At 43.3% G+C, this 15,192-nt stretch overlaps 2 protein-coding genes across 2 annotated transcripts; one reads left to right on the top strand and one right to left on the bottom strand.

Moving 5' to 3' along the window:
- Window positions 1–4,081: 4,081 nt before the first annotated feature.
- WFDC10A (WAP four-disulfide core domain 10A) lies at window positions 4,082–5,249 on the bottom strand. The gene is made up of 2 exons (XM_039863692.1): window positions 5,162–5,249; window positions 4,082–4,221 (listed from the first exon to the last, which is right to left on the bottom strand). Exons 1-2 carry the CDS (start codon window positions 5,247–5,249, stop codon window positions 4,082–4,084), a joined length of 228 nt encoding a protein of 75 aa, XP_039719626.1.
- Window positions 5,250–10,920: 5,671 nt separating this feature from the next.
- On the top strand, window positions 10,921–12,312 carry WFDC9 (WAP four-disulfide core domain 9). Its single transcript, XM_039863724.1, has 3 exons — window positions 10,921–11,017; window positions 11,647–11,794; window positions 12,279–12,312. Exons 1-3 carry the CDS (start codon window positions 10,921–10,923, stop codon window positions 12,310–12,312), a joined length of 279 nt encoding a protein of 92 aa, XP_039719658.1.
- Window positions 12,313–15,192: the final 2,880 nt, after the last annotated feature.

Genomic DNA, 15,192 nt, shown 5'->3' with positions numbered 1-15,192 from the left:
GAAACTACTTTACATGTGTACAAAATTGAAACAATAAGTGAACAACTAGACGATGATAGGAGCCAGGTTTCTAACTGTCATGGAAAAGAAGTTAGAAATAAGCAAAGGGAGAATGCTGATATGAACTCTGGGGCCCTGGGTTAGAGTCAGAGACATCAATATGAACTTGAGTTTAGCTTAATCTATATACAGATAAGCGGATGCAGAAATATAGACACATCTGTGTACATGGGTTAGTTCTACATACCTATATTTTCTAGCTATACCAGAAATGGCCCAGGAAGCGGTGACACGACAGTAGCAATAAGCACACCAAGAGCCCAGATCTTGGTTTCTAAATACCATTTTTCAATTAATGAGCCAACGTTTCTTAGAGAAATGGCTGGTTCTGGTACTGGGCTTGGAAAATACGAGATGAGACTGGGGCATCCTTTAAGATCAGAAAGTAAGGAAATGCTCAAAATTCAATATCATGGGGAAAGAAGGACTGACATGAAAGAGCTCCCAGTGGCCAAAGCTGAGAACAATTTGAGCTTGAAATTGTTACTGCTGGTCTATTAAAATAAAATGTTATAAAGACAGCAGAAAAATAGCAGATAGCTTCAGTGTAAAACTACTATTAAAGAAAACAACAGAAATTGAAGTATTTCTGTTGAAAAAAAATCCTCCCACCAAAATAACCTTGAGTCAGAAAAAAAAATTAATACACCACAACTTAATTAAATATCTGTAAACAAACATTTGAACATGTAAAAAATATCTTCAATCAGACATTTTAAAATAGCATTTAAGTAGGAAGAAAACAGGAAGGTATGAAGTAAGGGATTGATAAAACATAAAAACTTGAAGAAAGAGATAAAATTCATCTCAGAAGTAAAGATTATTACAAGATACTCGAGACAATATAAATTATAAGAGATTTTGCGAAAAAGAATGAAAGAAACCAAAAGACCAAAAATAAAATGCAAAAAGTAAAAACAAGAGATGAAAAGATTAATAAAGAAGATGGGCAAAGAAAATCTAAATATATATAATTGAAGTTTTTTTTTTAAAGTAATGTTAAAAAATGGAATCCAAAAAACTTTCCATAAATAAAAGAAAATCTGATTCAACATGAAAAAGGATCATCATACACCCAGCAACGATGACCCAGAATCACCTTGAAAATGAATGTTTGGTGCCCTCTAACTGAGATTCCTACTTCTACCTCCTCACATCCTCTCACTAATGATTTCCAGGAAGTGAAATCCAGGAAGACCCAAGCTAAGACACTGGACACTACATTACTGATGGCTACACTCCTAAAGAATGTAATTTTAATGGTAGAATTTTAAACTTAGGAACAACTTCCTCTGGACAGAATCTTCCTTGAGTCCTGCATGTCCTGCCTATTCTTATTTTATTTGGGGCCCGTGTGTCTTTCTTGATGGTAGATAATACACTCAGTACCTAAATTCACCCCTTGCATTCCAGATAACTTTCTGTAGCTTCTTAATTAGGCATTCTAGGTTTGTTACAACACAGATAGTTACCAGATGTCAGGTGGGACACACTTTGCTGGTGAAGACATCAGTATGAACCCATGTGAGCATTGGGGGCAGCCAAAGAATTGAAAAAAGGCAAAAATTGACTGACATGACAATGTACAAAATAGGAGGATATTTCTGGAGTCCTCCCATCTGCATTGACACAGAGAGGGAGCAAGTCTGTAACATGAGAACAAATAATACAAAAAGCCAGCTATAAAGCTGTTTTGTCACAAACTGACCAGCTCTAATTGAAATCAGTGTGATGGAGTGGCAATGATAATCTGAGGGATAACAAGTGATCAAAGTCTCTTCAGAGAGCCAAGGAGATAACTTAGTCCTGGGGTAAGAGAGTGAAGGTATATTGCTGAGTTGATACGTATGAGAAAGCTACTTCTGATTATCTGGATCAATAGGAATAGAAAGGATGAATTTGGTAGGAGTAGGTCTGGAGCATGAGAAGAGAAAAAATCATTCAAAAGCCATGGCAACCATGGGACTAAGTGTTTGGTCACAAACAGACCAGCCCTGATTGAAATCCTCTGCAGGCTGGGACTTGACATTTTCGAAACCCAGGTCATGGCAGAATTTACATTTGCTTCTTCCTCCACCTCCATGAGATTCAAGGTCTTCCAGGGGTCTTCGCTCCTTTACTCTACTTAATAGGGAGGCACACAGTTGTGCCAATAAAGACAGAACATGCAATGATGTCCAGGCGCGCACTCCTCCCAGCATTCGAGGTGTAGCCTCTGAGTTCTAGGGGGCTGGGTGGAGTTGGGGCTGGGTCCAGAGAGCTCTCTGGAACACAGGTCAGGACACCAGTTATCTCAAGAGAGAAGAACAACTGTTTCCAGAATAACCCATGGTCCATGGTGTTCATGCCGGGGGCGAGGAATAGGTCAGCCTGGCACCCATAGTGTACCCATGTGGTAGGGAGCACTGAACTTGGGGCCGTGGGAGGCCATTCCCTATGTGGGCCCTGGCAGATAGCTCTGCCTCTCTTAATCGTCTTTCTTGGGGTGTCTGGGGCGTGGCCAAGCACTGGGAAGATGCATGGAGAGTGAGGCATCTGAGGAAGCACCAAACAAGAACTCCTGTGGAGCACAGCCTTACCACCTACCTCCCTCTGATGAGGTCTGTGCTGGTGGTCGGTCATGATGTCTTTCCTAAGTCCCCCCTGTCCAAGGGCAGCTCTGATAGAGGTGGAGAAGATACTCCTACACCAGGAGCCCTGTCGTGCTTCTGAGGTGGGTCAGAGGCTCTGGCCTGATGGAGGCAGATTCCCTCCTCTGACGTCTCCTTCATTGCTGCCCAGCAGGAAACACAGGACTGGAGCAGAACACTGCACACGTGCCTCCAGCAGGGCCTGCCTGCCTGAGTTCTTCAACCTGACTCCACTTCCCGATTGGCCACACATGACTTAGTCCCTGGATCTAGCCCCAGGACCATTTCAGAGGAGTCGCGATTCCACAGAGTAGTGGGGGGGCCTGCATCCAGTGGTTAACTCTCACTGGCTCACCATGAGACCGTGGGCAAGACCCATGGCCATCCTGTGCCAACTACTCCTTATCAGCATCATCATGAACCACCTGTTCGCCCCTCACGTGGCTCCCCTCTAGATTAAAAAATAAAAAAGTAGAGAGAGAATGAGGAAAGGTAGGAACCAGTCAGTTAATGGAAGGCACTGCAGTCTCAGGTCCTGACGCCCAGTTCCGGGCCCCATGGTGAGAGCAGCCATCTTGGTAGAGGATGGAGTGGGGGAAGTTTGCAGTTAGCACAGGCACCCTCTTCCATGCTCTGGTCTCTGTAATGGAAGAGAAGTGAGCACACAGAGAGTTCATCCTCCTCTAGCTGCATCTAGTTCACCATCCTCTAGTGAATGGCCTCTCACTCTCTCTGGTCTTGGGCAAGTCGCTTAACTTCTCTGGGATTCGTTTTCTTCTTTGTAAAGAGAGAGTTACGTGAATTTTACAAGGAGAATGGAGAGAGAGAGAGAGAGACAGAGGTGGGTCAAATTGAAGAAGAGGCCTCCTTGGGGACCTCCTACTCTGTGCCCCGGGGTCTGTGCCCCGGGGTCTGGCTTCCACCTGTCTCACGGTTCACTTGGCCCTGCTGACTCCAGGGTGAGGAGTGTTCTTATTGGCCCTGGGGGATGCCACGCATGCGTGGTTTCTGCCCCTGGAAGTGCTGGCTCAGTGAGCAGAGCAACGAAAGGGCTGAGCGTCTGGGGGCTGGCAGGGGCACGTGGGCCAAGGGAGAGAGGGCAGAGAAACGTGACAAAGGAGGGGACTCAGGGACTGGGCCCCCGAGAGGCGGGGACACTCTGGGGTACACACGGGGTTCTCAATGACCACAGCACTGGGAGGCAAATAGGCAGGTCCCTGCCGTTTGTCCTGGTTTATTCGACAGGAACAAGAAGTTCAGACAGTGGGGAGGGTGACATTGCGGTTGGTCCCCCGGGGCCTGGGATTTGAGGTCCTCGTGCTTTGGCCGCAGGCGCAGTCATACATAGAGGCTTGCGGGAGCAGGATGCACAGCCCAGGCCCCTCTCCCACTCACAGGATGTTCATGCAAACGTTCCCACAGTAGGTTGAACAGCATATATTATTTGCTTGACATGACTGGTAATTTTCACAGTTGAATTTGCACAGATGTGGCTTGACTTTCTTCACACACGGCTTGACTTCTGTGGACACTACTATAGCTGAAACAGAGCAGGAGGAGGGACAATGGAATAAGCCTCCACAGACCACCTCTTTCAAGGGCATAGCATCCTCTGTGACCCCAGACACAGTCCCACTTATTACACTCACACTTTTCAGGGAACTTATTTTCTGCCTCTCACCAAATCTTGGTGATCTGTGGTGTCTTAAATTCATCCCTCCATCTCACTATCTTCCCCTAATCTCAATGCCTGAGCATCCTGAACCTTCTCCACACTCCTGTGGCCAGGACCCTGTGTCTCATATTAGTCTTGGCCTTGGTGAAGTCACCCCATAGAATCTAAACTCTGACCCTGAAAACTCAGCACAGTCTGAGACATCTGCAAACTCTCCCCACTCTCCAGAATTTGCAGGGTCCGGAGAGGAAGACAAACTTGCCTCTCCGCCCTCTCTTTCCTCTTGTCACTGTCACTGTCCAGTTTTTCTGCACCTTCCCAGGAAAGAGCACTTTCAATATTTCTCTTCCACAGCCACCATCCAGGTTCCCCTGATGATAATTGTAACCTGACCCTGCACACCCCAAAATTTAATTTCCCAATATCCTTTCGTTCTGCACCTATTCCCATTAACACCTCTGGCTGTTGACCTGTCACGTATGTGCATAAATCAAAGAAGAGTTGTTCTGTTTTCTCATCTGATCCTCAGCGTTGTGGCCCTTTCACTATTGTACGTACCATATGTCTCTGGATTTTTAGAACAGAGGCTAAAAAAATGTAGGTTCCCCTCCACCCCCATCACTAGTTTCAAGGCCCGGTAAAGGGGCTGTAGGGCCATGGTTGGGGAGGACCCAGAGTCTTCATAGTAGCTGCGGTCAGAGCAGGATGTACTGAAAGGTTCTAATTCCTAGATCCTCTGTAGCTAGACATAGCTCCACTCCCTGCTCCCCATCCTGCCCTCCAGCCCATCACCTACTTTTCGTCTTCCTGAAAAGCCACCCTCCATGGGCCTGCAGCAGCAGCGCACAGAGAAGCAGGATGGGCAGCAGAGTCTGGGCTGACATGAGTCTGGCCATAGCAGTGAGCTCTAAAGTCTGGCACAGGCTTCGCTGGAGAGTTGGTGTGAGGATGGAAGAAAGAAAGCACAGGTTATTCTGGGCTCCTCCTGCCTCACTGGGTAGGCCAGGGCTGGGCAAGGAGTCCTTATTTCCTCCCCTGCACCTGCCCCTTCCATGGCCTGTTCCGTGTGGGCCTCCTGCAGAGATGGCTCCTCCTCTCACATAAGTAGCCTCTCCTTTTGTAAATAGATTTTTTTCCCCTGAAAAATTTAATCTATTTCTATTTTCTAATTACCAAATAATGAATGGATAAAAAGAATAATATAATTAAAAAATAATAATCTCAGTGTGTAGAATTAATTTGTGTCTCGTACAATTGATCCTTGAATAACATGGGTTCAAATTGCATGGGTCCACTTATACTTGGATTTTTTTCAGCAAATACTGTTGGCCCTTGGGTATCTTTGGGTTTAACATCCGTGGCTTTCAGCAACAATGGATGGAAAACAGTGTTTTCCATTTCCCAACCTGGTTGAATCTGCAGATGGGAACGGATGATTAAATTAAGTCTTGGGGGATCCAGAGTTATAAGCAGATTTTGACTGGGGGGGGCTGGTGTCCCTACCCCTCACATTGTTCAAGAGTCAGCACCATTATCTTTTTAGTTTCTTCGTGTATTTAATGCAAGAAATCCTTTGTTTTCTCGCATTTTTGAATTACTTATCTTTTGTTGCCCATCTTGTCCCGCCTTCATTTAATCATGTAAATATTTCACAAAACATCGATGTCCTTAATTGTACATCTCTCACTTAAAATAAATACCTTTGCCAAGCATTTGTGTTGTACTAATTACTTATTAACTAGACAATATCATGTTGAGCATTTTTATTCATAAATCCTTACTTTTTAAAAAATTTAATTTATTGTGGTAACTTGGGTTCATAGTTATAAGAGCTTCAAGTGTTCAGTTCTATAATACATCATCTGCGTATTGCACTGAGTGCTCACTATCCAAAGTCTAGTCTCCTTCTGTCACCAGATATTTGACTCTCTCTCTCCTCTTCATTCTCCCCTCACTCTCCCCTCCCCCTGGTTCCACATACTGTTATCTGTGTCTACGAGTTTGTTTGTTGGTCTTGTTTGTTCATTCGTTGCTTTTTGTTTTATATCTCACATGTGAGTGAAATCATATGGTTCTTGTACTTTTGCATCTGACTTACCTTGCTTAGCACGACACTCTCAAGATCTACCCATGTTGTCGAAAACGGCAGTATTTCATCCTTTCTTATGACTGAGTAGTATTCCATTGTATATATGTACTACATGTTCTTCATCCAATTGTCCATTGAGGGACACTTAGGTTGTTTCCACATCTTGGCTACTGTGAATAATGCTGTGATGAACACAGGAGAACATATATGTTTATGAATAAATGTTTTCAAATATTTTTGTTAGATACCCAGAAGAGAGATTGCTGGGTCATACGGTAGCTCTATTCTTAATTTTTTGAGAACATATCATACCGTTTTCTATAGTGGCTGCACCAATTTACATTCCCACCAGAAATGTATGAGGATTCCTTTTTCTCCGCTTTCTCTCCAACACTTGTTTCTGGTCTTGTTGATAACATCCTAACAGGTATGAAGTGGTATCTCACTGTGGTTTTGATGTGCACTTCCCTTATATCTAGTGAAGCTGAGCATCTTTTCATATATCTATTGGACATTTGTAACGTGTCTTGGGAAAAGTGTCTGTTTGGGTTCTCTGCCCATTTATTTTTTGTTTTGTTTGTTTGTGTTGTTGAGTTGTGTGAGTTCTTTGTATATTTTGGATATTAGCCCCTTATTAGAGGTATCATTATTACCCCTTATTACCCCTTATTAGAGATACCCCTTATTAGAGGCATCTCTTCTCTCATTCGGTTGGTTGCCTTAATTTTAGACTGATGTAAGAGAAGTAGAAATTGTGGATGAAAGAGTAAGTAGATATTTTAAGTATAAATAAATACATACATACATACATACATACACATACATACATGTATGTGTATATATACATTAAGAGAGAGAGAGAATTAGTTTTTTGAAATAAACATGTGAAACTCAACAGAGGATGAGTGTCAATTTCCTCAAATCCTGTAGGGCATGGTAGTATAAATGGGGAGATATTGGGCAGGAATCAGTCCTCTAGTGCCTATAAAAATTTGGGTAGCGGAGGAATGTTCACAGATATCGCGCTCAGGCAGATGTGGAATCGTATCCTGACTTCAAAATACACCAGCTTTGTAACACTGGGAAAATCCTATGACCTCTATAGACTCAGTTTACCCATATTTTCTTGGCACCTCGGCTGTGAGGATGGAATTAGATGACACATATAAACACCTTCACAGTGTGTGGCACACAGTAGGCACTCAGTGTAGTCCATTTCTGTTTTCCCCAATCAGGTATTAAGACCTAGCTCTGAAAGAGGAATTTTGGATGAAAAACCTTTTGGGCTTGGAGGAGAGAGGGAGGAAGAGAAAGGGAGAAGAAGAGAGAGAGGGAGAGAGAGAGAGAGCGAGTGAGAGCAAGCACTGTTGTCTTAAATTCTGCATTGCTTTCTGCAGACCCACCTGCATAATCCAGAACCAAGAGTGGCAGGAATCCTGGGAGGTACCTCCTAGGTGCCCCTCAAGCAAACCATTAAGGACCCCCAATATCTGGGCCAGATACAGAGCATGAGGCTGGGAATGCCCTGCATAAAATGTCATTTTCTTGCTATATAAACCAGTGTCTTGGGAATCCATAATTCAATCATTTTAGGTGTGGCACCATTTGCAATTCCCATCAAAGTTCCTTTCAGTTTGCTCCCTCTCGCACCCTTGTACCCGGGTCCCCAAATTCTGCCTTATGTCTCTGTACTTGTCCACCCTCCTCAGCCAAGTTCCTGGAATCATGGCATATATTTCTTGCTGTTCAAGGCACCCAAAAAAGGGGCAAATCACTCATATATGGATATCTCCTTTCACTGTATAAAATGTTCCTATGAACAGGATTTGGGAGAAGGAGGTTTGTTCATTGGGAGTTCCTGGTCTTTTCTACTCGACTCTTCTTTTTCCTAATGAGCTCCAAGTCATGCATATGTGTGCGCAATATAATGCTCCTCTCTGATATTTGGTGAACAATCCCCCTACCCCTTTGGTGAAGTGATTGGTGCTAATCACTTCGCTTCCTTCATTTAATAGGGGGTCATCTATTTTTTCTAAAGTCTTTCCGTTTCAGTATCTTTTTATCCACTAAAAGCTGCAGAGCATTTGGTGGGATATGTTATGTTTAAGTAGCAAAGGAGAATCAATACAGAGAAGGGTGGGACCTTTAATAGCCCACACAACAAGTTAAGGAGAAATACATATACACACCATCCTCCTCTCCCTACATGTGAATAAACTCAGATGCCTTATTAAGACTCTAGACCAGGGTCTGCTGGAGGCGACCAGAGCTGTAACCCAGATATGCAATGTTCCTCCAAGCTTAGCAGAAGATACTGCTCACATCAAAGAAGACCCAGTACTTCTGTACTTCTAGATGGGTGAGTATCAAAGAAAACAATCTGCAATATGACCAACATGTAGTTCCTGGGCAGAACTTAAAGATCTGTCACTACCAAAATCATCATTAAGTTCTAGGCCTTTGAACTTTGTTTTTCTGATCTTCTGTCCCCTGTCTCAGGCCACAGTGTCCCTTCCCACTTCCCCAAGTAAGAAGAGTCCAGATAAAAGAGCTGTCAACCTGTTACTGCAGACATTCAACTTAGACACCTTCAGAGGTAGGTGAGGGTACAGGTCTCGAGGCGTGAGTTTTTATTTGTGGCTGACTTGGATGGGTTCCCCACTCAGGTGGTGTCAACACTACTCCTGTGAGGTGGGGAGTACTGTCTCTGTTGTTCAAATAAGAAAATGGAAAGAGAAGTGGCATGACCTAAAGGGACAGAGATAAAACAATATACCAGCATTCCTGACTCAAAGTCCATTACGTTCTCTTCCTTAACATCATCTGGAAAGCCCAGGGATCCAAAATTTGGGGTTGGGGAGCAGTAGTTCCATGTCTTAAGATGCCTAGGGACCTTTTCATTGTCCTATACTCTATTTCAGGATGGCCAAAGAATTCAACCAGAACTCTGTGTGTATATGAGTAGTACCCGGCCAGGACATGATGCTTTTCTGGTATCACTTAATACACCTGAAGCATACAAAAAAGGGGAATTGGGCATCCCCAGTTCCTGAAAACCCTTTAAAAGCCAGTAAAGAACTCAGAAAACTGGGCTAAGCGTGAGGCTTTTTAAATGAACAGATCTTAAAGCTCTAGAAAACTTGGTTCTAGAACATTTTTGAATACAAATAAACAACTTCATAGAACCCATTACTCTGGATTTATCGTGTTTCTGTCACTGTGCCAGTCTTCTTCCTCCTTCTTCGTGCAAAAGGCAGGTGCCGGGAACCCGAGGCCATCCCAATCCACACCAGCCTTGACCCAGTTACCTCATACGTCATATCCTCACCTGTAAGTGGCTAACAGAGCATCTGCATTATACATCTTTCTTCCTCCGTGCTGGTGCCTTCAGAGGATCCGAATACTCTGAGCCATGTTCAAGGACTTCCCTGTGCAAAAAATGCAAGTGATTTATAGTATTTCTGGAAGCCTACCAAGCTCAAAAATAGTTCTCCTTTGGCCTAAAGCTTCACTAATTAAGTTGTATCCTTTGATGTCAATATTGCCCAATGGTAAATGATACCTCAATACCTTATCTTGGCAATTTTCCTTCATCAAGCCATGCCGAGGCAAGGTGGCAGGAATGTGGGTTCTGAATGGAGTAAGCTGCAGAGCAGATATAAGCATCTAAGAGTGGAAACGTGCAAACAGCTGATCTTTTACATTTTAAGGACTTTTCTCCTATTTTCTTCTCTCTATAATCTCTTTCTCTTGCTCTTGTCTCTCGTCAGGTCACTTAAATTTGTCTCAAAGTAATGTGCTAGAGGGTCATGTGCCTAAAACTTGCATTGAGACCATTTATGTAGATGAAAGTTTTAAGAATCCCCTGACCGGTTGCTGGCCATCATTTTTTCTCAAGTCTGCCTGAGTAATCCATCTCCTCACTCATTCTGGAATCACTCTTTGTTTTAAGATCTTGACTAAAATATATTATCTAGTTACATATGTTTTTAAATAAAAAACCAGAACACTTAATATGTTCTATTATTCTAATTTCATAAAAATAATGACGACAACATTAAAGGATATACATATACTGATTATCTCTGGGGTGGTGGAATTCCTAATGCTTATTCCTTTCTTATTTGTATATATTATTTTTGTTTTACAAATTATACAATCTGAAGAGCTATTGATTTTTAATTAGAAAAATAGCGATGCATTTTTAAAAGAAATAATTTTGCGAAGAAAGTGGTATGTAATGTGAGATGGGATGGAAGCTTGGGGAAGCCAATGGCTAGCTTGATATGTTGTTGGGTTCCAGAGGGTGAATAGGAAAAGTAGGAGAAAAAATAACACAATATTCACAAGAACTTTCTCTCCCTTTCCTACCCTGTTCTCAATTTAATTCCTTTTCTACCTCTAGCAGCATTTGGAAAAGACCTGTCTTCTGCCAGAACTTAACCCAAACACAAATAGAGACTACCATGAAGCCCTGGGTTCTCCCACTCATCATGCTCATCTATGGGGTCGTGATGCTTCTGCCTGTGCTGGGTGGTATCAAGAACAAACATCCAACAGGTTGTGTGGCAAAGGAGGAGGGTGGTCTGCCCTGGCCTGGGATGTCTGGCATAATGATTCAGGCACCAATTTCAGGATCACCCTTCAAAGGATCAGAAAGCTCCTTAAAGCAGGGACATCCAGGAAAGATTAGGTTGGATGTTCCCAGTCTGGCATCCCTTCAAGCTCCCTCTCTCAGATCTGAAAGCAATAATGGGTATGTGGAAAGGAAACATAGTTTTTGTCTACATTTCATAAGCTCACAGGAAATTATATTTTCCAGTGTTAGACCACTGTGAGTAGAGGAAACATCAACATAGAGCTCCCCTCTGAGTCCGTAGTTTTAGAATCTCTGAGTCTGATCTGAGTGAGCCTTTGATGAATACCAAAAGGGTGGGATTTTAGCACATTCATTTCATTTAAGGGGCAGAATCTTTTAGACCATGAGAAAAATAAGAGGTCCTTAGGAAGTCAAAGTTAGAGGTCATCTGATAAGAAAATGGGGATAATGAAGGGGCTGAGGGAAGGGATTTTCTTGAAAGGCAGAGAAATGCTTGGAGCTCAGGTTCTAGAGCCGAGGGATTGTTAAGCTAGAGAAGAGTTTCTTTTCTGAGTTATGGATGGATCGACCCTGCCAACCTCTACCATCTGAGTTACAGATGACACAGAAGAAACTGAGCAGTGCTGGGTACAGCCTCCGGAAAGGTTTTGTGAGGAAAGGTGCACTCGATCACTAACATGTTTACAACCAAATCACACATGCTGCTGGACCTTCTGTGGAAACATCTGCTTGGACAATGAGTAGGTTGATTGGCGAGGGGAGGAGGGGCCCGGGCACGCTGCGGTTCATCCAAATCCTGGGCAGAGAGACAGGTGGCGTAAGGCAATGCACTCTGATCGCCACACCTAGACTGCCACTCGCTGCAAAATGAACTAAATTACCAACATGGGGGGCCTTTATTTATTTTTTTCACTCTCATGCAGTCCTCCCAAAACATCATCCACCAGCTTGCTTATCCCTCCTTATCCAACGTCTCCAGTTATTGCCTGTGTAGTCTGGCCTCTCCATTGGCCCCTTGTCTCAGCCAGGCCCAAAGAGACCTGGTCGCTACCTGTCTGCTCAACTGGCAAACCTCTTGGGTAAAATTGCTTAAAAGCAAGTAACTCCTGATATCACAGAAAGAATTGATATTCCCATAAACTGGGGCCAAGGGTGTTATTAAGTTTGGGAATGGATGTCCCCCAGGGTTCCCTGAATTTTAACCACTTAACTTTTCTCTTCCAGAGAACCCATGAAATCATTGCTAAACCTTCGCTAACTCACCACTAATGTGAGCAGGAGGATGACTATATGGTCTAAGAAGATTGCTTCCTGGCTCTCTGTTTGATACCCACTGGCTCCAGCTGAGGACCTCTCTATTCTCTCCTTGACCTCTCTATCCTGAAACGGCTCAAGTCCTTGCCAAATAAACTAATATACCAAACTGAGGGCTCCGCATTTTCTTGTACTTCATCCCTGTACCTGTATTTCTCTCATTACAACCTCCAGTGGCCCCCCACAGTTGTTCACATTCCGTTATGGGCACAGGCACCCAACTCTGCCTTCCCAGTTAGACCTGTGTATTAGTTTGGTAAGTTCATGGCTGTAGCAAAAATACAGAAGTTTATAAAGATGTCATGGGGTTAACACAGTATAAGTTTATTCTCATTCACAATATATTTCACTGAGGTGGTCAGTAAACATCCACCCGTACCATGATTCAAGGACCCTGGCTCCATCCTACCCCTTCTCTCTTCTAGGGAGCAGCAGTCCAGACAATGAAATCAGTAACATGATGTCTACCCTTAAGCCCTTAAACCACTGAGAGTTGGAGGCTACCCAGAAGAACTTGGAAGAATGCTACATGACCTCAAGGAGGATCATCTTCTTGACCCAGCTGTGGTTGGGGGAGGGGGCCTAGGGCAATGTCTCTCCTACCTACCAACTCTCTTCCCTGAACTATTATATCATCAGCCTCAATTCCTTGAAAAATACGCTGTGCCAGTAAGGCAGAACTTCTGTTTGTTCTTGTATGGCCCCGGTCCCGCTCGCTGCCCCACGCTCCCCTTTTACCTAAGTCCCCCACCCCGCCTCCCAGTTTGGATTTCCTTGCCTTCTTGCCCTTTAGAGGCTTGATCTTCTTAACCACGACTCCTGGACTCTACTTCTCTTTATTGACTTACATCCCTGGGGAAAACTGCTTGTGTGTGGATGTTCTTATAGCTACAGAAAACACTGTCCCTCCTAGATTCCTTGGTATAGGCTTTCTCCTGTTATCTTGGGTCTGTGATTCTAGTAGGTTCCCACAAGCTACCACCTCTTTTAATGAATCCATGAGGTACAATATTCCCTGAAGGTGACAGCATCGATGGACTAGAATTGAAAGAGAATGCCATTGGCCTCCCCCAATTCTCTTTCCAGACAATGCCTAATTTGTTACCATTATTTATCCAATTGTTTGGGAGCTATAGAAATATTGTCAAATGTAAATGCTCTTAAAAAGAATAAGCAACCTTTAGAGGATTATAGAGAACCTACCATATGCCCAGCCTTGTGGCGAAGGCCACTCCATGCGAGTGGAGGTGTCACTAACTCTATTTGTTGACATATAGCCCAAGGAAAGGTTAAGCCTTATGATCCAAATGAGTAGAAACCAAGATGGGGCATGACAAGAAGGGACCAATGGGACATACGGTCAGTGCCTTAAAGTATAGAAGACAGAGGGGTTGCTGCGGGTTGTGGTATCAGGCTTCCTGGTAGAAGAGATAGTTGGTCCTACCTTGAGGGGTGGGGAAGAATTGAGATATCTAAGAGTGAAAGTCATTTTTTCTCCTTGACAAAATTAAATCTAGAACTGGGGGGAATAGAAAGAGAATCTGAAGGAAACAAAAGGCTCATATCCTATCATTCCCTTGGCCCCAACAACAACAGAAGAAGTTGTGGGTAAGGTTGAATCATGAATTTGGTATTAAGCTATATGACCCTAGCAGGTTCTAATTTGCCAACTTTGCCTTTTCTGTCTCTGTTGTTATAGCCATAAAAACTGAAGAGCACAAGTATTGTTTCCTAAAATTAGCAGAAGAGAACAAACAGGCACAGATAGGTGGCTGAACCTACCCAAGTTCACCCAGCAAGTTTACGGCCAATGAATATACAGATCTCATTCTCCTATGCCTCTGTACTTGAGTTTCCTGAAATATGTCCCTGCCAAGGGCCAGAATTGTGCTTAAAGTAGGGGGTTTAAAGTAGGGGAATAGGGTTGGGGAGGGGCACTGTACGAAGGAGGACAGGTCCTTAGTGTTCTCCTGCACTCGCAGGGGGTGATTGCCTTAGGACAAAACCAGTGAACTGTTTCTCACTGAGCAATTAGAAAAAAGAAGCAGTTGAGAAAAAACTCTGGAGCCACCAGGTAGATAGGACACGCCCTTTCGCTCCCAGGTGCACTTTGCCCTTGGCTGTCTGGCTTCAAAGCCAGGAGTTAACCCACTCTGAAAACTGCAGAGGTAGGAGGAGGTTGGCATTCAACAGTGTGGGCTGGGAGTCCCCCAGGGTATCTCATTTTGGCTTTATTGGAAGAACTGACCCGAGTAAACTGGCCTGCTGTTGTCAGAAGCATAATTGACCAGCAGATGATTTTAACATACTTCTCTCAGTAACTGATAGAATAATAATAGTTAAAAAAAAAAAAAAACCAGTAAGAATATAGAAGATTTGAACAACATCAATAAAAAAGTGACTAATCAACTTATATCGAAAAGAGTCCGGAATTACTATGGAGTATACATTCTTTTCAAGAGTATATAACACATTTAAAAAATGAATGTCAAATTGAAATTGAACTGACCATAGTGGAATCAAATAACAAATTAAATTAAATAGAAAAACTTTCCATTTGATTAAAAATTAGATAGAAAAACTATTCTAAGGAACCATGGGTCAAAACCAAATCATGATAGGAAATAGAAAGTATTTTGAACTGAAAAATGAAAATATGACATATCAAAAAATACGGATATAGAGTGACGTCAACAGAATGATGACATGGGAGACCCCAACCTCTGTTCCCCCACAAAAATCAACAACTACACAGCTATCCATGACACAGCTCTGGGAGAGGTCTGGAGCCCACTTAAGAAACTTCAGCAACACAGTGGAACTA

Source organism: Pteropus medius, unplaced genomic scaffold (assembly GCF_902729225.1).
Source record: "Pteropus medius unplaced genomic scaffold, Ma_sr-lr_union100, whole genome shotgun sequence".
Classification (NCBI taxonomy): Eukaryota; Metazoa; Chordata; class Mammalia; order Chiroptera; family Pteropodidae; genus Pteropus; species Pteropus medius.
The sequence above is the reverse complement of the archived record's forward strand: the minus strand, read 5'-3'. Positions and strand labels throughout refer to the sequence as shown.